Here is a 25,687-nt window from a genome sequence, read left to right as displayed (position 1 = left end):
TCCTATTTTAACCTTATAACTAAGTAATTATAACAATTCGCTGTCTATAAATATATGTTAATTATACTTACGTGATTGGCAGATTTGATTCTAGAGCATTGTTGATAGTTAGTACAGAATCAGATACCATTAACCCTTTCGATAGTAGCGGGGTGTGCTTCTTTACGGTTTCTTCAATGTTAACCATACTTTCATTAATATCATCTGCAAAACAGAATTCACATTTATTTTAATAATTTCATTATTTGTACATGGAAAAGAGTTGGCTCACCAGAAAAAGACAAATCCTTTTTTAATAAGTTTGCACTGCACAAACCTCCCAAATAAGATAGTTCGTACTCTAAATGAATCAATGAAGTGCTTGGAAATTTAACCAAGCTTTTATTGTCGTAACCAATTATCGAACACTTAAAGCCATACTTATTGCCTTTCTGTTCTCGAATATACGTTGAAGCGGTCTCTAGTGAAATTTCAAGCTGGTTTCCAGGAAGTACGATTGCATTATTACACCAGTTCTGTGATCTATATAAATTGGGAAAAAATTAGATTCTGTTTCAATTATATAAAATTAATACAGATTACGTGTTAAACTTTTTAATATTGATCCACTCAATTTCTGCAAATTCTGCTTTATTGGATGTCTCAGGTTTGACGTTGGTCTCCAATTTAACTTTCTTGCTTTTTCGAAAGTTGAATGAGGAAGCAGATTTATCACTAACGAAAGATCTATCTACCTGATTAGTTTCGTGATATTTTGGAATCTTTACGTAAACATAATCTTCTGGTTGAACAGTACCGCTTTGTGGATCGAACTCAATAGTCATCCAGCGCACATTTGGAGGAAACTCGACTCTGTAGTTTGTCACTGTACTTGATTTATAAGGATGCTCACTTTCCACTATGCAATAATAGTGGCTAGTTGTACACAAATCGTTTTGATCCGAGTTCATAGATTTACGAATCGCATCGCTTGGGTCGGTTTTACTCAAATCATATAATTTAAAATTATTGATTTGATTGAGGGCGGAAACGTGCGGTAAAATAGCCCTAACCAAACTAAGAACCTCCACGGAACTCTTGAGATTACAACACACTAGTGGTCCGATATGGGCAAACGTTAAGGGTAGTAGCATTGTAAACAAACAAGAGTCTTCTGCTGAGAATAGTTGAATTATACGTTCCTGATTTAATTGATTATTGAACTCCTCCACATCACTTCCAGCGTCGTTTAGCATTGAGAAATTTTCAGCTTTACTATGCATCCCTATCCCGGAAGTGTTTCCATTTGATATCGAATCCAGCTTATTGTTTTTATCATCAACGTAATCGTTCGGTGTTATTTCCTCAGCACCTATTTCAATTTCTATGTCAAAGTCTATTGAATTTCTTGACTTTTTATCGAACTTCAACGTTTCAATGATTCCTTTGGAGAAATTTTCGATTCGTTTAGTAATATCTTTTGCCGTAGAGGAGTTGTGATCGAAATTACTGCTTGTTACGTTGTTCACATTCGCTATATCGGAATTGTTGATCCAAGCAATATCGAGATGCTCCTCAATTGGGGTGATGTTATGTTCGGAGTCCACGGTGTGAGTATTGCGAGAAGAATTAGAACTTTTATCGCTAGATGTTGATGAAAACGCTATTGCATTTCTTGCGTGAATTAACAAGTCTTTGCATCTGGTTGTTACATCAGAAGAAATTTGAAGGGCGATGTCTCTAGCATGCGATTCCTTACTGTATTTTCCAGAATAACTGTCGTTTATTGTTGGAATACTGTAGTATAATACACAAGGAATCTGACCTCTAGTAGGGGTAGTTCCGTTGAAGCTTAAATCGCACGGATAAAATTTGAATGTAACACCACAAGGACCACGAATCGCTGCAAATCCACCATCTCCGGAACAGGTTCGTGCACCTTGAGAGCACAGACGAAGAGCGTACCGAACATTCTCTTTGATATTTATTGCACGATCAAATTTAATTTCGGCCATGAAATTTTTAACCATGCTTTGATCGTATGCTCCCACGAACGACTCGATTACTTCCCATTTGTGCTGTAGTTGACTTTTAGATTCCATGCTCTGCAATAAAACTATTTCAAGCAGTTACATACGAAACAGTCACTTGTGGAACTTACATCATATAACAATTCCAGTTGATATTCATAGCTACCAGACCCAGAATATACCTAAAAGCATAAATGTATAAATAATAGAGCAACCGAGAACGACAATTTAAAAAGTACACAAGCTCCAGCAATTGATATGCCAGGTCTGTCGACAGTGAATGCAATCGCATCTGGACCAAAGTTTCCCGTGTTCCATGTTTTACTGACATCAACTTTTGCAAATCGGTTACCACTTGAATGTAGAACGTTGGAAGGCACGATTGCTGTTTCATTCTGCAATAAAAAAAATACGTATCAAATATTTGAATTGTCTTTTGCATGCTTATGTTTGAATGCTTACATCAATCGTACAGTTTTGGTAGATTATTTCTGCCAACACTTTAGATAATAATCGGCAAGAATTTGTAATCAGGTTGTTATTCAGTCGACGTTTCATTCCATCACCATTATATATATCAGTGCTTTGATTGTTGTAAATATTTTCAATTTTTAAACGAATAGGCTTCGCTACGATATCCAATAAGCGATTCAAAACATCCTTGAATGTCCAAGAATTACAAGTGATAGTTTTTTCCTTTTGTGTGCGATATAACATTTGTTCGACCAATATAGGATACTGATAGTTTTCAGAACTGACTAGCATTGGAAAACCCAAATTGTCACTTGGACTGGTGAGAGATTTATATTCCACATTTGGAGAAAGCATGGAAAACGTAGATCGCAAGTTAATATTTGGATCACAAAGCCCGGCTAAAACACCACTTAGCAAGCGTGAATGTAAAATACCCTTATCAATCTGAGCCAGTAGATTGCATATGCAGTTCCATTTGAGGAAAGAAGTTGGATAAAACGCATTGAAGCAGTTTACGAATGTAGTGTGACATTCGTCAAGTACATCTAGTATCATTGAGCATATTTCGTTTCCGGACTGATAAGGTAATTCGTCACAAAGTATTTGCGTCAATAATGCACGTACATCTCCGATGCATTCAGCTAGTTGTATGTTTTCGGAAGCTACCTTTTTGTTTGTCATTGGAGTATTAATTTCCATTATGTTACTGTCATTAGCCTTAAGATCAGTTTTGTTTTCTAATGACGATGCTAGACCATTTCCTTCATATGCTTTTGATTTTGGGGACTTTTCCTGTTTTGAATCTGTTCTTGTACTAATCGTTTTCATTTTACTAGCAGATTTTTCGCTATTACTGAAACCATTGTACGGATAAATATCGTTGACATATTTTCTCAACAGTCTCAAACTCGCTTTACAAATATAGACCAGCCTATTGAGTGAAATTATGTTTTGGTTTGTCTTCCGCTACAAATAGAAATAAATTTTCACTAATGTTTATGTAATGGGACTGAAAACCTTACAGTTTCGAGAATATCCGCTGTTGAAACCTTGAATGAACTCCACGACCAATTCAGTAACATAACCAAACTTTCAAAACAATCTTTCGTAAGAGTATTTGCAAAATGTTTCGAGAGTTTGCATACAGGCTCGTTCGGAATAGATGGGAAAACTGATTTACTATTTAGTGAAATAACCCTGTACAAAATGGACGGAATTTGACCTGAGCTAACGTTTGTTCCGTTATTAGCTTTTTTTGATGTTTTGAAATGAAACACCACATTGTCAGAAGTTGTAATAGAAGACTGTCCTGAAGAACCACAATCCGATGAAGGTCCAGATATCTTAGCCAACACTAGATACCATCGTTCTGCACTAATTGTAATTGGTTGCGGCAGTGTAATATTAAATTTGCATTTCGACGGACATTCAAATGGAACCTCCTCAACTTCCGATATAATCACACCATCCTTCTCGCTCGTACCACCATCATATCCCAAATCGTATAGTTTTAGTTTGCAGGTATATTCACCACGCCCACCATACATTCCGAAACCCCCTGTAATAAAATATAAGCGTGAGGTAAACTTCACGTAAGTATTAGTTATAAGTATAAATTTGGAAATTAAAGTTAAATTGTTTGATGTTTTTAGGTTTAGTGTGTTATTTTTCTATTTCAAATATGATAAAACTGTTATTTTGAAAAAAAAATGAAATTGTAAATTCATTTCAATTATTTTTACGGACGTTGGGAATTTGGCGCAAATAACGCAAAACTTGAGAAATATGCATAAACACTGCAATTTTCACTAGACCGAATAAAGCGGGATAAACAGGTCGAAGATGCGCCCAGAGACAGGACACACCTTTCTAATGAATTTCGTACATGAACAGCTGAACACAAAATCCGGACAGGAGCAACTTACTTTTGAAATTCTATTTATGTTTACTATCAATTTTCATTTTATATCTTTCTATCACTAAAACAGGCTTTTTCTACTACGTATCTCTCGTATTCAGGACAGATATGTATTTCGTTTATTCACACACTGACGAAGTTTACAAGTAACGTTTGCATTTAAAAATATGGACAAAAGTTAACGATTTTTCATAGGTTTACCTTCACCCGCACTGACGAAACAGCTTATGCAGCATCAATCATAGTAATCCATGAGTCAGCAGACAACATTTGTAAGTTTTATCAGTCATCCCCGTTTACACTTCTGCTGGCTGCCAGCATGCTGGTGCCAGTGTACTGCCCTCTTAGGAAAAAAACGTTCAACTGTGGTCCAATGATCCAACGTATTAGACCAACGAAGGACCATCGTTGAACTTTTTTTTCTAAGAAAGCAGTACAGTAATGAAGCAATTCCAATCAGAAGTATGCGCGTTCAAAGAACGGCAATCCGCCGCGTCGAAAACGGGCATCGTGCGGGACTTTGTGCATCGAAAGAAAGCCCGGTTCCGGATGGCCGACCGCCCTGAGCGATAAGAAGCTCCAAAGTACCTAGCAAAGTCTTGACATTACATTCCATTTGTGGAATTTGGCCTTTCTGTTTCAACAGACTTCGCAGCCGATTCTTAGTGTACAGAATCATTGCATGGCTAGTACTATGGATCCTACTGACACTAAGAATCCTTCCAGGTCGGGGCTCGAACATACGACAACTGGCTTGTAAGACCAGCGTCCTATGCATTGAACCGCCAACCCGGGACATAGTACCTGGCGAACATAAATACACATTTTAGGAAACGGAAGTCGCGTCCACTGGTTTCGGAGCTGCAGGCAATGACGCAGCGGCAGCGACTGAATTTTCCCGGTGAATCGTGACGTGGCGATGATGGGCAACGAAACCTATCTCATCCTAGATGGCAACGGCTGACAGGTCACTTCGTATTTTACTTTTCGAAGGAAGTTAACTCTGAGGTAAAGTTCATTCCACACACCAAGTTCCCCAAAAAAGTGCTACTGTGGCTAGCAATCAGCGAGAAGAAGATGTCAAAGATTCCGGATTCGTCGTGAACGGGGAGATTTACAGTATGAAATGCCTGCCGGGAGTTGCGCCGTTCTTCAAAAAATACTATAAGGGCCAAGACGCGGTGTTCTAACTGAATCTGGTGTCGACCCACTACTCGAAGCGATTGTTGGAGGAGATGGAGCGGCTGAATATCCATGTGGTACCCATGTCGGCGAACCCACCCAACGCCTCCAGCTGTGTCCCATCGAGAATTTCTGGGCCAATCTGAAGCGTAAGATCTAACCCAACAATTTTGTCGTGAAAAATTGATAGATGAAACGAAGAAAGAACTCAAAACATGCCTACACCCATGTTCTCGTTCGCCATGGCGAATGTTCCGGTTGACTACCGCGTTGGTTGAGCGATCGCTCGCGAGGTTTTTGATTTTTTGTCGTGACTCACTTTACTATGGGGTGCCTTCTCAAAATTTACCCTCTGAGAGAGTGATAAGTTCTTGATCGTGAATATCTCTTGTTGTATCTAACGAATCAACATAATTTTTGCTACATGCCATTGGAAATATGATCACAATTTTATGATAAAATTTTCAGTTGTGTAACATAATCTCAAATAATTCAAAATTAAACTTTTCTTAAATATTTGGTATAAACGAGTATCAAAGAGGATAATTCAAAAGGCGCGTTTGCCTTTCTCGTATTTTTAAAGCTCATAGTTCAGTGATCTGTGAAAGGATTTATATAATCTAACTACCAATAAAATCGAAATTTTTCAACTTAAGCGTGTATAGAAAAAGCATTGAAGTATTTCAATAGTACACTATTGAAAAACCTGTCTCATTTGACCCATGTCAACACCGGCCAATCAGAACGCGTTCTGAGGAAGAGAACAAAATATCTGCTGCTGTACAACAAATCGTTCGAGAAAATATTCCGAACAGTGTTTAATATCGTAGTGAATTCCACAATTTGGTCCTTCTGAAAGGCAGGAATGAATCCCGTACAGCATATTGATACTTTCTTCCAATGAAATGCAAATCCGAAATGAAATAATCGAAATTAAAATTCTATATGCTGCAATTTTTATAGCCGTTAGGACCGCCCATTAATGAAAAAACTACAGACGAAATCACGTATAAAGAAACCTCTTAACAAAAATTGGATCAGTTTGGATTCTATCGCCACTGCGAGCAGATGTATTTTGTGTCGTTTGCAAAGCTAGTTTCGCTTTCGGTAAGAGCGATTACGTCACAGCTGCCAGTCATTTGCATTGGTGAAAAAGCAACGGTGGAGAGCATTACACAAAATCAGCCGTTCTAATGGCTCTAAAAGTTTTCTAAAGAACTATTAGGATTTGTGGTTCGCAAATCGAAGGTAAATATCCTCAGTTTAGTGCAAATCTAGAGCAGTTTGGTTAGATTTGTGCACTTTTCGTTGTGTGAAATTCACAGTAATCGAGATCAAGTGAAGCCTTCTTTGTTTTTGCGAACAATGTGGAAAAGGGGAATGCTTGCATAATTCATACAATTGATCAACTAATTGATATTCGGAAGTGTTAAGGAACATGTCAGTTGTTTTCGTATTCGCGACATCCAGTTATGTCTCTGACATTACCCACAAGCTTTTTTTAAAGTAAGCTCTAATAATTACCTTCCATAAGAAAATTTATCAAAAGAAATTATCTGTCAATTTTTAAATCAAACATTAGAGCAAATTCAGCAGTTGAAAGATTTATATGGGTGGTCTATAATATAACTGAAACTGAAAAAACGTATCCCCAGTAAGCCGTTTTAGTTTCATTTATTCGAACAGTTCTACTGTCCAATTTGAAACTGGTATACGCTGCCGTTCTATTTTTTTCTATATTTGAAACACAGATAAAACGCTACTGGGGATACCAGTTTATTTTGTTATAATTTCTAGATTTAATTTTTAAAACTGACATAAATTATGCATCTAGAACCAAAACACTCCTGAACATGCCCTTAGCCATCGAAATACGTTTCTGTTCAGCATACGAGAGATCAATTGTTGGTAGACACAAAAGGAAGGATTTTTTGGATTTTTTCATACTAAAGCATTCTACTAGGACGCTCATCTAAAGAAACTATTTTTCCATTTACTTACCAACGATAACATCAGTGTCACTCATGAATCGGATAGCTTCAACACTATAGCTGGAATAACCCCATCCACCACCAAAACTTTCAAATCTGCAAACTGTGTTATACTCGCAATTATCCTTACCATCAGTGCTAGTTTTAAGATTTATATCCGATGGAACAAAGCACTTCTTACTGAAAGCAAGAACTCATCAGTTTCATACCATAACTATTCGAACATATCTTACAGTGCTTTTTGATTAGTAGTGAGAATGTCCAGAGAAGCTAGAATATTCAACGAAGCTTGATAACGGGTAACTTCATAATTTGTCTGAGTTGGTAAAGCGATTTCTGGTGTAAGAATAGCAATAAGATCCCGGGCGTGCTAAAATATCGGCTAAATAGTTGCATATAACAAACAAAAATTACCATTGCTTTACCTCAGTACTTGATGATATTTCTGAAGCAATAACGTTGAAAAACATCATACTTTTCGAAACGCTATCGAATCCCCAAAGTACATTGAAACAGGGATCCATTGTAAAAGCAAAATTTACAATTGACTGCTTGCTTCCATCACCAGCATATTTTGAATCGTGGTCTAGCTCTGATAGCACTAAATCCTGGTTGTCTAGTATTTCTTCTACTTTCTGATACGGTTGTGGCTGCGGAAGATGGACTTTGATTCGTTTTCTATTGTACTGTTGGTCTTTTTCATCAATTTTTTCAATGATTGTTCTGAAATCGAACTGATTCAAGTTATGAGCTTTACAGTTACCATTACGCCTATTGATGGCGATGCAATTTAGCTGATGCTGGTTGTTCGGTATCAGCAATATTGTATTTTTATCGGCCACAACACCAAATTTGGACAGCATCGAAGCATTCACTAACGATTCATCTATTTTGATGAAGGTTTGATCGCCACTTGCACCAATCCAAGAAGCTTTTTTTCCTGTAGATGGTCCGATGCCACTGAAAAAAAAATTTAATTTTCGATATTGGTGATTCTTCTAAAGTTTATTTTCAACCTACCTTACTGCACCTGGTGAACAGTTCCACAAATACTTCTGCCTCTGCATAAGTATATCAGCAGCGCTAGCTCTATCATTGGAATCAATTCTGCCAGATAAGTTATTCAAATTTCCATAAATGTCCGATCCGGCTGTTAAGTTAGTTTCTCCAGGTAGTCTTCCTAACTGCCCTTTTTGATAGTTTCCAAACGTGTACACAATGCCTTTTGATGTTAGTACTACCGTATGATTGCTACCAGCAGCAACTTGGCTGACCATATGTGGAATCTTCACTAAGTGAGCACCAGATATCGGTTGCAGATCACCAGTACCCAGTTGACCATATTGATTACTTCCAAATGTAAAAACCTCACCGGATAAAGTAAGTACAACAGTATGATGCAATCCACAACTAATCTGCACGATAGGACTTTTGGTTGCTAACTCAACTCGTTGAGGGGGAACTGGGGCAACCCGTGGCGCATCTGTATCAGAAAGCTGATTCCCTTCTTCTCCTTGTTTCAGATTATCGTATTTTCGATGCAGTGCATCTTTGGTTTTATCGGTCGTTGTTGGGGTATCATGGTTGCTTTCACATTGTAATGATCCATTTTCTTGTGATGCAACACATGTGCTACAACTTCCACATTTGGAGCATCCGGCACTACCGTGACCACAGGAGCATGTGCTGCAATTTTGAACATATTTTTTAATAATTTGGTGTGCATGGCATTTCATTGCATTGAGTTTATACAGGAAAATGTACAGCACTTATTGAACGCACTCAGGCGCGTACCCAGAATTTTTTTTCGTGGGGTGTTTCAGAACATGTTGATCAATCGCCATACGTATGAAAATATGTATATAATTACTTGAAAAATTTTTGGCTATAAAGTCGTTTGTTGAAAATTATTCATTTTAATAGTTTACTTAAATAGTTGAAGAGAAAAGTTTTCATAATAAAGGGTGATTTTTTAAGAGCTTGAGAACTTTTTTAAACAATAAAACGCATAAAATTTGCAAAATCTCATCGGTTCTTTATTTTAAACGTTAGATTGGTACATGACATTTACTTTTTGAAGATAACTTCATTTAAATGTTGACCGCGGCTGCGTCTTAGGTGGTCCATTCGGAAAGTCCAATTTTGGGCAACTTTTTCGAGCATTTCGGCCGGAATAGCCCGAATTTCTTCGGAAATGTTGTCTTCCAAAGCTGGAATAGTTACTGGCTTATTTCTGTAGACTTTAGACTTGACGTAGCCCCACAAAAAATAGTCTAAAGGCGTCAAATCGCATGATCTTGGTGGCCAACTTACCGGTCCATTTCTTGAGATGAATTGTTCTCCGAAGTTTTCCCTCAAAATGGCCATAGAATCGCGAGCTGTGTGGCATGTAGCGCCATCTTGTTGAAACCACATGTCAACCAAGTTCAGTTCTTCCATTTTTGGCAACAAAAAGTTTGTTAGCATCGAACGATAGCGATCGCCATTCACTGTAACGTTGCGTCCAACAGCATCTTTGAAAAAATACGGTCCAATGATTCCACCAGCGTACAAACCACACCAAACAGTGCATTTTTCGGGATGCATGGGCAGTTCTTGAACGGCTTCTGGTTGCTCTTCACTCCAAATGCGGCAATTTTGCTTATTTACGTAGCCATTCAAACAGAAATGAGCCTCATCGCTGAACAAAATTTGTCGATAAAAAAGCGGAAACCGAACACTGATTTTGGTAATAAAATTCAATGATTTGCAAGCGTTGCTCGTTAGTAAGTCTATTCATGATGAAATGTCAAAGCATACTGAGCAAATAATAATGCATGAAAATCATAACCTCAAAAAATCTGAGCAAATACTAATGCATGAAAATCCTAACCTCAAAAAAATCACCTTTTACAATGTTTTTTGAGTTTCGGAGGGGGTTTGAGCCCCTAAAACATCCCCTGTATACTCGCATGAACGCACTGATAAGTTGAATCGAGACAACTCGAAGCACAAAACGAAACATAATTAACGAAACCCCCATTATTTACCTGTGCAACCAGCCTATTAAGCGGTTAAAAATGTAACAAAGGTTCAATATGAAATGCTAAAGCACTAATGGATCGAAGTGGAGCTAAGCCTTTGCATTATATTCGCATACAGAAATTTTACAAGAATAGTGCTGCAATTCTATCGACTGGGCTCGTATACAATATGATAATTTTATATTGTATACGGTTCGGTCTTGGCTCTGCTCTCCTACATCGTCTTTCATGTCTGAAGTGGTACAAACAATTATTGCCTAAACGTTTTCAAGTTAATCAAAAAGAATGTTGTCCAAAACTTTTCTAAAATTGGTAACCTATTCTACTCTAATCCTTAGTCATAATAAAAGAAGAACATTTAACAATGTTGTGAACCACCGATAAAATTCTGATGAAATTAGCAAAAATCGAAGTAAAACATCCATAATTGTTTGGAAAGCGAAAAAAGCATTTATTTACAGGAGGCCCGATTTTGGGAATTTATTTTTGAGGTACGTTTTCAGCCATTTTAGGAATCTTTATCCGATGGTTCTGAAAATGTTCATTTTTGTCTTGAGATGGTTGATTTTTTTAAGGGTTACGGCAAGTCACACAGCCGATAAATTGCAGTAGGCTAGTTCATACTACACAAAAAGTAACACAAATAGAGTAAAATTAAATAAAATTTCTTGCATTCAAGATATCTGACATCTGATGATATTTGACAGTTCTGAAACAACTTTAGCTTGAAATACGGGTGATTCGTTACCCAGCCACCGGCATGGTTCACAACCTAGCCATTGCCGATTACAACCTGGAGGCAGGATTCCCAAAAGTAGATCACAATAGCTATTTCATTTCGAACACTTTCTGGAAGGATAGTCAGAACGACGTGTTTTAAATACTTTGAGCAACAAACATTCAAGCAACACATCAGCTATATTGTTTCTAAAGCTTCTCGCAACTTAGGATTTGCGGGTTACTAATCGGTATCGATACACTACAAGTTCGACGAGATGTTGCACGTGCTTTATTAATAGCAAATGCTTTGAATGATAAGATTGACTGCCCTGCTATGCTCCGCGAAATTAATATCAACATCCGACCCCGTGCTGTTTACAACAGTTAATTTCTTCGACTTCCTTTGCGACGAACTAAATACGGTGCTAACAATGCTATTATTGGTTTGAAGAGATCATTCAATCGCGTATCATTAGGATTTGAATTCTATCTATCACGTAGTAGAATACTTTGATTTTTTGCCTTTCTCATATAGAAAGGTTATGCAATCAGTTGAAAAACCGACTAGTAATAATTAGTTTTATATACCATTCATCGAGCTGAGCAATGTCTCTCTCTGTGTGTGTGTGTGTGTGTGTGTGTGTGTGTGTGTGTGTGTGTGTGTGTGTGTGTGTGTGTGTGTGTGTGTGTGTGTGTGTGTGTGTGTGTGTGTGTGTGTGTGTGTGTGTGTGTGTGTGTGTGTGTGTGTGTGTGTGTGTGTCTGTGTGTGTGTGTGTCAAATAATCTCACTAGATTTTCTCGGAGATGGCTGAAACGATTTTGACAAACTTAGATTCAAATGAAAGATCTCCCGGTCTCATACGGAATTCCTGAATTTCATCCGAATCCGAATTCCGATTCCGGAGTTATATGGTAAAGTGTGTTCAATTTTGTACACCGTCACTTAAACTGGCGAAACAAAAATGTAAAAAAATTTCTGAACTGGTCTCAAATCGATAGTCATTATCAGTAGGCAACTAAACAAACCCGATTCCAGCTATCCTGGTTCCCGGTATTCGGTTCCGGAAGTACCGGAAATATTGGTCATATATACCAAAATGGATCTCACTCACTTTTCTCAGCGATGGTTTGACCGATTTCCACAAACTTAGATTCAAATGAAAGGTCTTCCGGTCTCATACGGAATTCCTGAATTTCATCCGGATCCGAACTCCGGTTCCGGAGTTATAATGTAAAGTGTGTTCAATATTGAACACCGTCACTTAAACTGACGGAACAAAAACCGTAAAAAATGTTTGTTTTGTTTGTTTTATTTTATTAGCGACTTTAACCGTTTCTGGTCATTCGCCGCACCGTAAAAATGTTATAAACTGGACTCTAAACCCAATCTTAGGGTCAATTGAAAGGTCTTACGGTCCTACCAAAAATTACTGCATATTTTAAGATGCGACAAACATTTCAATCATAATTTAGAGTGCGTACTAGTAGAGTTTGTATGTCATGTTAGTTGGTGGCCGTACGAACCAACTTTGATTATACCGGTTCTCGGATTCCGGTGCCGGAAATGCATATAATAAGGATGACCTACGCAATCAAAGCACTGTTTTATTCTGTATGTTATACTAGTTAATGCACAAACAATCTCTTGGTTTCTTTCAAAAATCGAGGAAAAATTTTTTGAATAGAATACCACAATATTATACATGAGAAAGGCATCATTACACCACTAGGTGGATTAAAACAGGTTTTCGCATATTACTATAAATTATCATTTAGACTATATTGTGTCTGTTGATTATACCTAAATAAATAAACGAGTTTACAAAAACCAGCCTCCGGAGGTGCTTAATATCTACAGCATTTTAAAATTTAGAAGAAAAAAAAGATATAGGGTAAGGGCTCCCTATTTCATCTCATTTGTAAGGACGTCGCCTTCAAACCTCGATTTAGCCACTAAAATCACTATAACTATTTCATATTACTGCTTCATTCGCCTTGCTCCACATTGAGATTTGATTCACATTCCTTGTAAATTAAAATAATGTTCATAAAACAGCAAAAAACACTTATACAATGTTCACTACTCTGCTCCTAATTTCATCTCAATGGATTTTTATCCATCCTATCGTTGATCCTTTATTCATCCTATAAATTAGCAATGGCGACAGCAATCAAAACGAAATATTCCACTATTACACTCTCAGGTTCAAAATGTCAGAATTCTTCTTAAAAACGGCCTAATGCCAACTATGAGACAATATACGATATTTTTAGAACCAGTTTGAAATCATTTCAACGTTTACAAATTTTTCAGTCGTTTCCGTTACCTTTCGCTTTAAATTTAAAATTTTACTGAAAAGTTAATTTGGTGAACTTTAAATAAAAACAAAACTGTGATTGTTACTATTTATTCATTAGTCCTTCTTAAAACAAAGTGTAGAGCCAGAGATGCCATTTATACAGATTTATATGTATTGTATAGATTTTTGCATTCGCATACTGGTTTAAATCAAAGTACCGATTTTGCAAAGAATTCCTAAATTTAATACAGATTTGTACAGGTTCATAGAAAGAAAGAAGTAAAAAATTAGACTTTTCTCTCTGAGTATCCATTAGTATTTGATTGCAGTGATTCTTTAAAAGTTTATTAATCAACGGACAAATCACATGTTAAAGTGGAAATCTTTTATGTAGATAATTGATTGTGAACACTGACAAACATTTATATTAAAATTTGGAACCAATTTGAACTATTTGAAGCCAGATTTTTTCATAGAATATGTATTACGTTGCATAGAAAGTCTATATCTGGTCTATCTGTTTTCACTAATACAATGAAGTTAACAGATTTTATTAGTGAAAACAGATTCAACATTATTTTATTAGTGAAAACAGATAGACCAGATATAGAGTTTCTATGCAACGTAATACATATTTTCTATGAAAATATCTGGCATCTCTGTGCACAGCCGATGAAACACACACACTTCACAGCGTTATGTTGACGTATAGCGGAATGAAACCAGTGCTACTAGATTTGCCACAATGGTTATTTCATTAGTATTTAACATGCTGTTCCTGGTAATATTCGAAGCCAAAACAGTTTTATTGAAATATTAATATCAATAATATAATTAAACTAATGTCACGGATACCAACAAACATACTTTTTGATGAGATTTTGAAGAAGAAAAACAATTTTTGTTTTGTAACATTATGAGATAACTTGGCAACTTTGCGAAATCAAATGAGATGAAAACAAAGCGCAACCAAGTGAACTAAGTGAAAAACTTTCATCTCATATTTTTAAAGACTTTTATTGTTTGTCGGGTAGTTTTTGAAGTATTAAATCGTTAATTAAATAAGTAGCAAGTAAACATTACTAATTATGAAGTCATCCAGCATTCAATGGCAGTGTAATTGTGCGAAAAAGTGATCATGTTTTGAGACGGATCGATTAATAGATAATCAGAAATATGACAAACTGTAAATCTTGAGACGAAAATGTGTCCTAAATTGAAAAGTGAGTTTATTTTAAATGAAAAAAAAAAACGATAACCGAAGAACTTAAAACCATTTCTTTCAATAGGAAAGTGTGACAATAGCTTTTATAATCATTTTAAAATATTTAACAGTTTGGTTCAGGTAGGTTTTAAAATTTTATTCATGTTCAAAGTAATGAGGTGAAGGGATGAGATGGAAATAGGAGCTCAGATGAAATAGGGAGCCGTTACCCTACATTTCTCTAATAAAAAAAAACGATCGGAAAAAAATCAGTGATAACAATAGTAGATATCTTCAATGATAGGATTGACATTTGGCTCAACGAGATTTATATTAATATGCGACCCAGCGCTCCCGGTGACATCCCTTCTAAATAAAAAAAATGACGGTGCAAACGGTACTATCATCGGTTCGCAGCAATCGTTCAACCGCGTTTAATCTCAATATGACTACCTCATTGGTTTCATCTGTGTATGATATCAATCTATTATGAAGTGTCAAACGACTGTTCTTCGCTGATGCTATTTTTTTTTAGCTCTCAGATTTTATGAACAAAAAGTAAGTAAGCGATGCGACCAAGCCGTCCCCAATCAAAACTGGATCGAAACACCAGCAGACAAGTAAGTGAGAAGATTGTTATTACGAATGGTGTAAATTTTAAGACTCTAACGCTCTTTTTAAAGGAACATTTTTCTCGAACACCGATTCAGTACAAATGTTACATTCCGTTGACATGAGGAATGCCAGGTCAAATGTTCAGGCAGGTTGTAAAAAGTTTTTCGCAATTGAACTGCTACAATGTTAGTAAACAAACATTTCAGCGAGCTAAAATGAAAGTCAAGTACACGAAAGGTATGTAAATTTCATAAACGTCCATTTAACATTTGATAGTAACATAAGTACAATCTTTACAAATCTGTTGGTCAGTAAAAATCTTCATTTCTTATTTTGTCGTTATCAAAAGCAGTCCTTACACGAGAATTATTAATGTCATTTCTAATGATTACTAAGTAATGACATTCCAAATTTGTCTGGATAATTCATCATTACTTCCCTTACACGTTCATTAACGTTTACGTTTTGGTTGGTAAACGACTGGACAATGCGTAATTCAGGCCCCAGTAAATCCTCGCAACTTCGACGTCGTAGCGCTGCAGGAGCTTTGTTGGACGGCGCAGAAATTGTAGAAAAGCGGACATCGAGCGGCTACCTTCTACCAAAGCTGTGGCACAACGAACGAGCGGGAACTGGCTTTATAATGCTGGGCAAGATGCGTCAGCGAGTGATTGGGTGGTAGCCGATCAACACTAGGATGTGTAAATTAAGAATTAAAGGTCGTTTTTTTATCAATTACAGCATCATTAACCTGCACTGCCCACACGAAGGGAGACCCAATGACGAGAAAGAAGCGTTCTACGTGCAGCTGGAACAAGCCTATGACGGCTGCCCACGCAGAGACGTAAAAATTGTCATCGGTGACATGAATGCCCAGATAGGAAGGGAGGCAATGTACCGACCGGTAATCGGGCCGAACAGCCTGCGTGCCGGATCGAATAACAACGGCCAATGATGTGTCAACTTTGCGGCCTCCCGAGGAATGGTAGTCAAAAGCACCTTATTCCCCCGCAAGGATATGCACGAAGCTACCTGGAGATCACCTGACCAACAGACCGAAAACCAAGTCGACCACGTTTTGATCGACGAAAAATTTTTCTCGGACATCAACAATGTTCGCACATACCGCAGTGCGAATATAGATTCGGACCACTACTTCGTTGCTGTATGCATGTGCTCAAAACTTTCGACGGTGGGAACCAAACGTCAAAACCGAACGTCGCGTTTTAACATCGAGCGGCTCCTGGATGCTGGAGTAGCTCAAGATTACGCGCAGCAGTTGGCAGTGGCACTACCAACGGAAGAGCAGCTTGGTACAGCTACTCTTGAAGATGGCTGTAGAGACATCCGTTCTGCCATAGGTAGCACTGCATCAGCAACGCTAGGTACGATGGCTTCGAATGTAAGGAACGACTGGTTCGACGACGAATGTGAACATTCGAGATCGCGAAGCAATGGAACAGCTGTTCCGTGCTAATGACACAAGAAAGTTCTACAAGAAGGTGAACCGTTCGCGTAGAAGCCATGTACCACAGGCCGATATGTGCAAGGAATCCAACGGGAATCTTCTCACGAACGACTGTGAGGTAATCAAGAGGTGACGGCAGTATTTCGACGAGCACCTTAATGGCAATGTGGCGGAATACGAAAGTAGAGACGCGGTAACGAACTTGGGAACGCGTGCGGAGGACGATAGACTGCCGGCCCCAGACCTCTAAGCTGTATTGCTGCAATTACCGCGCGATCACTCTGCTAAACGCCGCCTACAAGGTACTTTCCCAAGTCTTATGCCGTCGACTTTCACCGATTGCAAACGAATTCGTGGGACAATATCAGGCAGGATTTATGGGCGAACGTGCTACCACGGACAAAGTGTTTGCCATCCGCCAGGTGTGCCGCGAATACAATGTGCCCACACATCGCTTATTCTTCGATTTCAAATCAGTCTACGACACAATCGATCGAGAACAGCTATGGAAAATCATGCACGACTACGGATTCCCGGACAAACTGATACGATTGGTCAATGCTACGATGGATCGAGTGATGTGCGTTGTCCGAGTATCGAGGATAAACTCGAGTCCCTTCGAAACTCGCAGAGGGTAAGGTGGCCTTTCGTGTCTACTATTCAACATTGCTTTGGAGGGTGTGATAATAAGAGCGAGGATAGACACGAGTGGCATGATTTTCAGAAAGTCCGTAGAGCTACTTGGTTTCGCTGATGATATTGATATTATAGCACGCAACTTTGAGAAGATGGAGGATACGTACATCGGACTAAAAGCTGAGGTCAAGCGGTTTGGACTTGACATCAATGTGTCAAAGACAAAGTACATGAAAGGCAGGGGCTCGAGAGAAGATAATCACCCTCATTCTTGTTTACGGCCGTATGCCATACGTTCGAAAGTATATCAAATTTTTATTTGAAGAAGTTTACTGATATTTGAATATTTTGTGGCAAACGAGTCGCGTTCGAATTCATTCGAGTGAAAACGAGAATGGCTTATTCGTATTCGTTCGAAAGTATCCGTTCGTCGTATGGTCGATACGGACGTAAACAAGAATGAGGGTGAATGTCAGCCACCCATTACGAGTTCTGATTGGGGGTGATGAAATCGAAATGGTCGACAAGTTCGTGTACTGCCGATAATGACACCAGCAGAGAAATTCAGAGACGCATATTGTCAGGAAATCCTGCTTACTTTGGACTGCGCAGGACGCTACGATCGAGCAAAATTCGCCGTCGTACGAAGTAAACTATCTACAAAACGCTGATTAGACCGGTTATCCTCTACGGGCACGAGTCCTGGACAATGCTTGTGGAGGATCAACCAGTATAAGAAGAAGAGGCGCGAAGCGGGCAAGATGGATCAATCAAATTGAGAACGACCTGCGGACCCTTCGCAGCTACCGAGGCTGGCGGCGAACAGCCATGAACCGAGTTGAATGGAGACGCCTCCTGTATACAGCAGAGACCCGCGTGGTCTACGACTGAAAGAGTAAGAGTAAGTACGTTCATTAAAAATGACATTACTATTTAGTAATGACACTTTTAATGATCGTGTAGAGGGCCGCTCAAAATAACTCTAATGACAGCATGGTTAGTTTTGATAGTTCGATAGTTATTTTCCGACAATGAAAAAAAGCTTTAAAATAATTCTAATTGCAAATCTTTTGTTAAAATTTCTTCGGTGTAATTTCTTTTTATTATTTCAGTCAAAAAGTTCGATGACAAGTTTCAATACATTGTCAAACGAAATAAGTTTTTCTCGAAGTTCTTCTTACATTCTCTGTATTGCAATTATTATACCACTTGAAATCATTTTAATTTCAGTGCAAAATAATATTTGGGTTTATTCACTTTACATTCGACAAACTTTGAAATGAGCCGCAGTTTAAGTGAAATTTAACTACTTGATAAAAAATAACTGGTCGACTGTCAAATGTTAACTAAAAATTAAAATAGTTTGCGAGATGATCCACGACCTTAGTAATATAATGTGATTGGTGGTGAATCTGAACTTTTATGCAAGATTTCACAAAAATCTTTAGACCAATTATACTTACGTCCCGGGGATACGTTCATTGACATAAATTTTTTTAGATGAAACACATGCAGTATTGTACCCAGTACACTCGCGACACACAAAACATATCTAGAACGCAAAAAATAAATTCATTAATAGCAAATGCATTGCATAGATACAACCTACTCGACATTTGCCATCAACAATATTATGCTCATCAATCGGGCACATGGGTTTGAAGGATTGCTGTTTAGTCTTGGGATCAAACGTATCTTCTGCAATGAAAAAAGATGCTAGTTTATGAATCCTTCTCATTCAAAAACAATATACCATTACGATCCTTCGAAAACTTTCTTCCGCATTGACCTTTGTTGTTCAATCCAAACGTGTACAATTGACCTTTGGCATCAAGTGTAACACAATGCGCTTTTCCGAGAGCTACTTTCACTATATGAGCTTCGTTCAAGCCTGTCACGATTCCGGATGAGTCACAATAGTTTGTGTCTTTGCCAAAAATGATCAGTTTTCCATCTTTTGTTACAAATGCCGAGGTGCCGTTGTTACATGAAACATTCGTAATAAAGTAGCCATCGACCTTTCCCACTTTTTTTGGTTTCATGGCTTTCAGCTGTCTGCGATTTTTAGACTGCTCACCATCTTCGCCTCTTCGAGCAGTACCTGTAAATGAAAATTTTGATAAATTTGATTTTACAACCTTTGGGAATAACTTACCTGCAAAATATACAGTGCCATCTTCATTGAGAAGAAGAGCGTGGATGCCATCATGACCAACAGTAACTTGCGTAAAACTAGTAGGTTTCGGTATAACAATCTCATTCAATTTCATACTGGGATTTTTGCCAACCGCCTTTAGTCCAAGGCTGTTACCTTTGCCAAAGTAAAACACTTTACCATTACTGCCAAGTACCAAACCGAACTCCTTTCCACATGATATACCGACTAGATCAACCTCTACGGGCAGTGATGGAATGAAATTGTTGTTAGAACTTTGGATCTTTTTCTGTTGATTTTCGCTCAATATCTCTTCTTCAAAAATAGAGTAACCCAAAGTATGGAATCCATTTCTAGCCAATTTCAAACTGAGATCAAACGCAAATGAGTTTTTTGAGTAAAGTTGCTTCACTAGCAAATTGTCCTAGAAAAAAGAGAATATATATATATATATATATATATATATATATATATATATATATATATATATATATATATATATATATATATATATATATATATATATATATATATTTATTTATTTATCTATTTCTTTCCATCTGACCTGGATTGATCTCAAGCCAATTTGAAATTCATCAAATGCGAGTAAAAACCCATCATTTTTTCTTTTACCATTTTACATATTTGTTTACATTATTACAATTCAAAAACATTAGCCTAACGAATAAAGGTACAAACATTGTCCAGTGCTAAAAAATAATAAAGTTCTACTTATAATCTATCTGAGTCTCTTACGCCTATTCTTGAAAACAACACTAGATACAGAAAAGTCAAAAAGGTCGTACACACTATTGAAAACATTGTACATTGCCCTAATCGGTTCGTTCTGACCATACTCCGTTCTTCGTAAGTCGAGCCGCAAGAAATTCCGCGCTCTTAGCGTTCTTGGAGGGATATTAACCCATATTTGCGAAAGAATCTCAGAAGCATCAGTTTGTTCATTTAGTAATTTCGCTATAAATACAGCTCGGAGAATATTTCGTCGTTTGTCTAGTGTGTCCATGTCGAGCAAACGACAGCGCTCAATGTATGGTGGAAGCTCTGACGGATTACGCCATGGAAGAGATCTAAGAGCAAATCGTAGGAATCGTGATTGTACTGCTTCAATTCTATTGACCCAAACACTGGCGTAAGGACACCAAATATGCACTGAGGCTTCAAGGGTAGACCGTACTAACGCGTAATATAACGCTAGCAAGCAGTATGGATCAGTAAACACTTTGGCGATCCTCATGATGAACTCTTGGTTTCTGTTTGCCTGAGCAATTATATGCGAGTAGTGATGTCTGAAGCACACAAATAATGAAAACAGCAATGGTCCGAGATTGCTGAGGAACACCTGATTCGTTAATGAAGTTGTGTGAATCAACATTTCCTAGCTTCACTGAATAAACTCGGCCTACGAGATATGATTTAAGCAACTGAAAGAAACTAGACGATGCACCTAAACGCTTCAGTTACGCAATCAAGAGCGTATGATCTACACGGTCAAACGCTGCTTTCAGGTCCGTATATATTGTATCTATCTGTGATCCAGTTTCAATGTTCTTAATACAATACAATACAAAATTGTGTCAAGTTAGTTATTGTAGATCTGCCTGGATAAAAACTATGCTGATCATTAGAGATATGTGTCTTTGTTTCACGAAAAAAAACGTTCCCCACTAAAATCTCCAACAACTTTGATCCAGCACCGAGAGAAGTTATTCCTCGGTAATTTGCAATATTTTGTTTGTCTCCTTTTTTGAAGATCGGGAACATGTACGATTTTTGCAGGAAACCGTGACTGCGACAATGATTGGTTGAAAATTAATCTGAAGGGCGCACACAATGCTCTTGAACATCTTTTCAATACTATAGACGGAATTCCATCTGGCCCAGCTGATGTTGAGGATTTCAACTTACTTATTGCCGCCATAATATCCTCATCAGAAAATCGAATGTTTGCAATATTTATCACAGTATATGGAACGTTTCAAAGGCATCGTTCCACCTAAGTTGAATTAGCTATTGAATACTCTCGAGAAGTGTTGTGCGAATAAGTTGTAGGTGCCTCTTAGAGTATTCGACGTTTCATTTTCAAAGAACATGCTGGAAGGAAGTCCGTTTTCTTTGCGTTTGCCATTAACAAAAGACCAAAATTTCTTCGGATTTCGTTTCAGATTGGATTGAGTTTTTTGTACGTGCTCAGAGTAGAGATAGCAGTTGTACGACAGATAATAGTTACTAACTTGAGCAAAATCCCTCCTTGTTATTGGGTTTCGTCGATTTGAATAGTGCCGAAGTGCAGCTGCTCGTAACCTTTTAAGCTCACGTAGGTTGCTATTGCCCCAAGGTGGCTTTGGACGAGGGCGGGGTGCGAAAACATGTACTAAGAAAAGGTCACGCAAAACACAGGAAAATTTGTCTACAGGTGTATCCACGTCAGCAGCATTATCCAGTAGAAAATCCCAGTCGATAACACACAGTGCATTATTGATTTCGAAAAAGTCAGTCTTCGAAAAGTTGAACAGCGTATCTTCAAACACATCGTCAAACCGCACAAGCCGAGAACAAGTCAAAGTGACAAAAATCGGAGGATTTGCGTCAACGGCTACTAAAGTCTCAAAAGCTTCAGCAGTGATGCAATTCCTTGAAATTTCCTCGTTTACGAAAAGCAGGTCTAGCGTACTGTTGCGCATGTTAGTAACAGTGTTTTGTTGCACCATGCTCAGTAGCGACATTCCATCCAGCAAAGAAACGTTCGGCCTTGTCCAGGTTGATCCAGATGGATCAGGGATAGCAAAACCGGAAGAAATTTCCATCCAAACTAGACCTGGTTGGCTATAGCCCCCAACAGTAAATCAGTAAATGCACTGTGCTAGGATCTATAGATTGAGCGATGTCGAGTGCGGAATCAATATGACTTTGAATAACTTCAAAGTCACGAATTTAAATTTGTCACGAAATTGTAGTATGCACGTGTTTTTTATTCATCGTTCGACTGATGTTTCGCGTACGTAATGGAAGGAAATCGTTTTTCGTTGCAAAAATTTAATAACAGCAATTATCCGACTTGGCGATTTAAGGTCGAATTGCTGCCCCGGTGAGAATCCTGGAGATGAAGACGACAAAGTGTGTAACGCTGGTGACGCTAAAGCAAGAGCCACGATTGGACTATCCCGCTTGTGAGAAATTCTGGCAGAAGCCTGGCGAGATTCCGGCAGCTGTTAAAATTTTGTAAGCGAAATTATGTCATTCTCTCGCTACGTCACGTCTTGCAAGATCGCTCTTCTTTTTTTTATTTTGTATTTCATTTGATATTCGTCAATCCTTCGTGCACCTTCAAAAATTCTACGAAGAATTATCGCTTGCATCTCGGTAATGGATCTGGTGATTTGGAATGCTTCGTCGACGCTGATTGGACTGGCGATGAACGTGACAGAAAATCACATTCTGGTTTTCTTTTAAAATTTGGTGGAGGTCTTATCGACTGGGGCACACGGAAGCAATTTTGCGTTGCTTTGTCTTCGACGGAAGCGGAGTTTGTAGCATTAGGAGACGGCTGTCAACAATTGATGTGGTATCGGTAATTGCTAAATGATCTGCAACAAGTACAACACAATCCAATTGCCATCTGGGAAGATAATCAGTCATGCATCAGGAGTGTGGAGTCAGGTCGTATGGAAAGGCGTTTTAAGCACATCGATACAAAGTACGCCTACACTAAGGATCTACACTAGCAACAGATAATTGAACTGCGATATATGCCTACTGAAAGTATGATAGCAGACCTCATGGCGAAACCACTAGACCGAGTGAAGCTGGACCGGCACCGATTTGCTATTGGCACCAAAGAGGCAATTAATTCTTCGAACTGACATCGTTGAGGAGGAGTGTTGGGCTAGGCAGCATTAAGACACAGTCGCCATTTCTTCTAAATAATTTCATTCAGTGCATTATATTTCTAACACATATACAATGTATTGCACAGTACGAATAATACTCATTCCTAAGTAGTCATTTCTCTATTTCTATCTTCTATTTCTGATTAGTCATTTCGTATTCACGTTCCTCTGTTGTGATGTCTTCGTCATTGCATATCCCTTGTTTTTGGATGAGATTCATTATGCTAACCTAAGATAAAAATTATAAGAGGTAGCCCTAACTGGAGTTTCGTACTGTTGATGTGAGACAAAAACGAATAAATTAAAGTCTTGTACCGTTATCCTTGCTAATGATTGAACTCTACTTCTTAGAGCCGTACCAACGACATTGTATACGATTTTATTACAAGTCGGTAATAAATAAAAAAGAGGTGACTCCACTTACGGGATGACTGTTGGTACAATAACCCTATTATGAAATAAACAAACAAAAATAGATAAAATACTTACACTGCCTGAAGACGTACATATGCAGGAAATGGCATCGCCGTCCGTAAACAACAGGCAATTATTGCCATCTTTCATAGATATAGTTGCCTGAGTTTGCATAGAACCAGTAATTTGTAATGTTCCTGTATCCACCACCAGCAAATTATCCAAGTTACGCTTCGACAATTTTTTGTAGAAAAGTTTATTCTGAAATAAATACAAAACTTAATCTGTATAATAGACCATTACACGTTATGTTAGCATTTCGTACGTTACAGTAACCAATCCATTCGTTTTTATCTTTGCCAAAATCTTTGGCTATTCCATAGATAAAACCAGGTACAGTGCCGCTAAAACCAGATCCGATCTTCACCAACGATTTCGATATCAGTATATAGATATATTTGCCATCCGAAGCAATACAATTAGGAGTAAAAACTTGATCTACAAACATATAGTCTTTGATGTTGAACTGTGAAAAAAAATCTTTAGAATCATATTAGAAATAGCATCAGAAAACCTACATAGTCTATCAAACTATTTTGTGATATTCCATAGGTATAGTAATCAGGAATGTTGAGTTTACTAAGAGCAACAGAGTGTACACTACGTTGCAATTTGATGATACTAAATGGTAACTGGATTAATTGAGCCGAAAGAATCTTTGGTGACATCAAAATAGAGGTGACAGCTTTTAGTAATTTTCCAGTATCCCCTTTGGCAGTACAGAGAGCCAATAGAGTGGAGCAACTGATTGAGGACCAGTTGATATCTTTCGAATGTGTATTCGCATTTCCTGGCGACTGAGTATGCATTGTGGCCAATTCTAACAAAATATCGTACAATGAATCAAACAGTTTATCGGGTTCATTTCGAAAACTTTCAGGATCTTGACCTAGACAAATAAATCACCATTAGTTGTAAACTAGGAATAAAATTAAAATTAAGAACGAAAAACAAAGATTCAAAACTTTATAAATATACATGCAAATCTTCTCTGCACGCAATCAATTGTACAATCAAGTTTTACTGCTGTATTGTATCGGAAAACTTCGATACAAACCTTGGATAATATCATAGAGCGATTTTAAAGCTTTCGTGCATATCCTAGGATGTTCCGTTCTTGTTTCCGATATAATTTCAAACAAGCTTTCTAATCCTGCTCCGACAATCTGAAGAAAATACAGATACAAAATACGAGAATATACATCGGCATTATTCATTTAAGACCCACCTTTGGTATGCTACATGTCTGCTGCTCTTCGAGCTCAAAATTATCTTCAAAATCGAATTCTGGAACTCCACCATCTTTCAATGAATCCTTTGATTTTTCTTTACATGAGAGACAATTTTGCTCATTATCGTTGCTGGAATTCTGATGGCAGCAGAACGATTTAACCAGTTTGCAAGTGGTCCCATTAGATCTAGAACTTTTTGTTTCCACCTCCAGCACAATAGAGCGCACTGCATTATAGACAGCAAATTTTGATGCGTTTGGCGCGATTTCAATCCACGATGAAGACTCTTCCTGTTGTAAGAAATAAAATTATGCACTACACATATCAACATTGACGGCGAGATAGATATAGATAAATATACATATCTATGATCTTAGC

General features: G+C 37.8%; 1 protein-coding gene across 6 annotated transcripts in view; it reads right to left on the bottom strand.

The window, feature by feature from the left end:
- Nucleotides 1-25,687, bottom strand: part of LOC131440748 (E3 ubiquitin-protein ligase highwire) — a 126,255-nt gene that overhangs the window by 100,017 nt on the left and 551 nt on the right. For all 6 annotated transcript variants that reach the window (XM_058612284.1, XM_058612285.1, XM_058612288.1 and 3 more), the window contains exons 3-22: nucleotides 25,306-25,599; nucleotides 25,135-25,243; nucleotides 24,596-24,966; nucleotides 24,343-24,543; nucleotides 24,093-24,278; nucleotides 19,696-20,119; nucleotides 19,294-19,641; nucleotides 19,150-19,238; nucleotides 19,004-19,092; nucleotides 8,595-9,260; nucleotides 8,000-8,534; nucleotides 7,808-7,944; nucleotides 7,585-7,754; nucleotides 3,506-4,041; nucleotides 2,472-3,449; nucleotides 2,249-2,404; nucleotides 2,141-2,191; nucleotides 583-2,084; nucleotides 272-522; nucleotides 72-204 (exon numbers count right to left, since the gene is read on the bottom strand). In XM_058612284.1, the coding sequence (XP_058468267.1) occupies nucleotides 72-204; nucleotides 272-522; nucleotides 583-2,084; nucleotides 2,141-2,191; nucleotides 2,249-2,404; nucleotides 2,472-3,449; nucleotides 3,506-4,041; nucleotides 7,585-7,754; nucleotides 7,808-7,944; nucleotides 8,000-8,534; nucleotides 8,595-9,260; nucleotides 19,004-19,092; nucleotides 19,150-19,238; nucleotides 19,294-19,641; nucleotides 19,696-20,119; nucleotides 24,093-24,278; nucleotides 24,343-24,543; nucleotides 24,596-24,966; nucleotides 25,135-25,243; nucleotides 25,306-25,599 (7,226 nt within the window). The remainder of the gene's footprint in view (nucleotides 1-71; nucleotides 205-271; nucleotides 523-582; nucleotides 2,085-2,140; nucleotides 2,192-2,248; nucleotides 2,405-2,471; nucleotides 3,450-3,505; nucleotides 4,042-7,584; nucleotides 7,755-7,807; nucleotides 7,945-7,999; nucleotides 8,535-8,594; nucleotides 9,261-19,003; nucleotides 19,093-19,149; nucleotides 19,239-19,293; nucleotides 19,642-19,695; nucleotides 20,120-24,092; nucleotides 24,279-24,342; nucleotides 24,544-24,595; nucleotides 24,967-25,134; nucleotides 25,244-25,305; nucleotides 25,600-25,687) is intronic.

Source organism: Malaya genurostris, chromosome 1 (genome assembly GCF_030247185.1).
Source record: "Malaya genurostris strain Urasoe2022 chromosome 1, Malgen_1.1, whole genome shotgun sequence".
NCBI lineage: Eukaryota > Metazoa > Arthropoda > Insecta > Diptera > Culicidae > Malaya > Malaya genurostris.
This window is presented reverse-complemented; position numbering and strand designations above follow the sequence as displayed.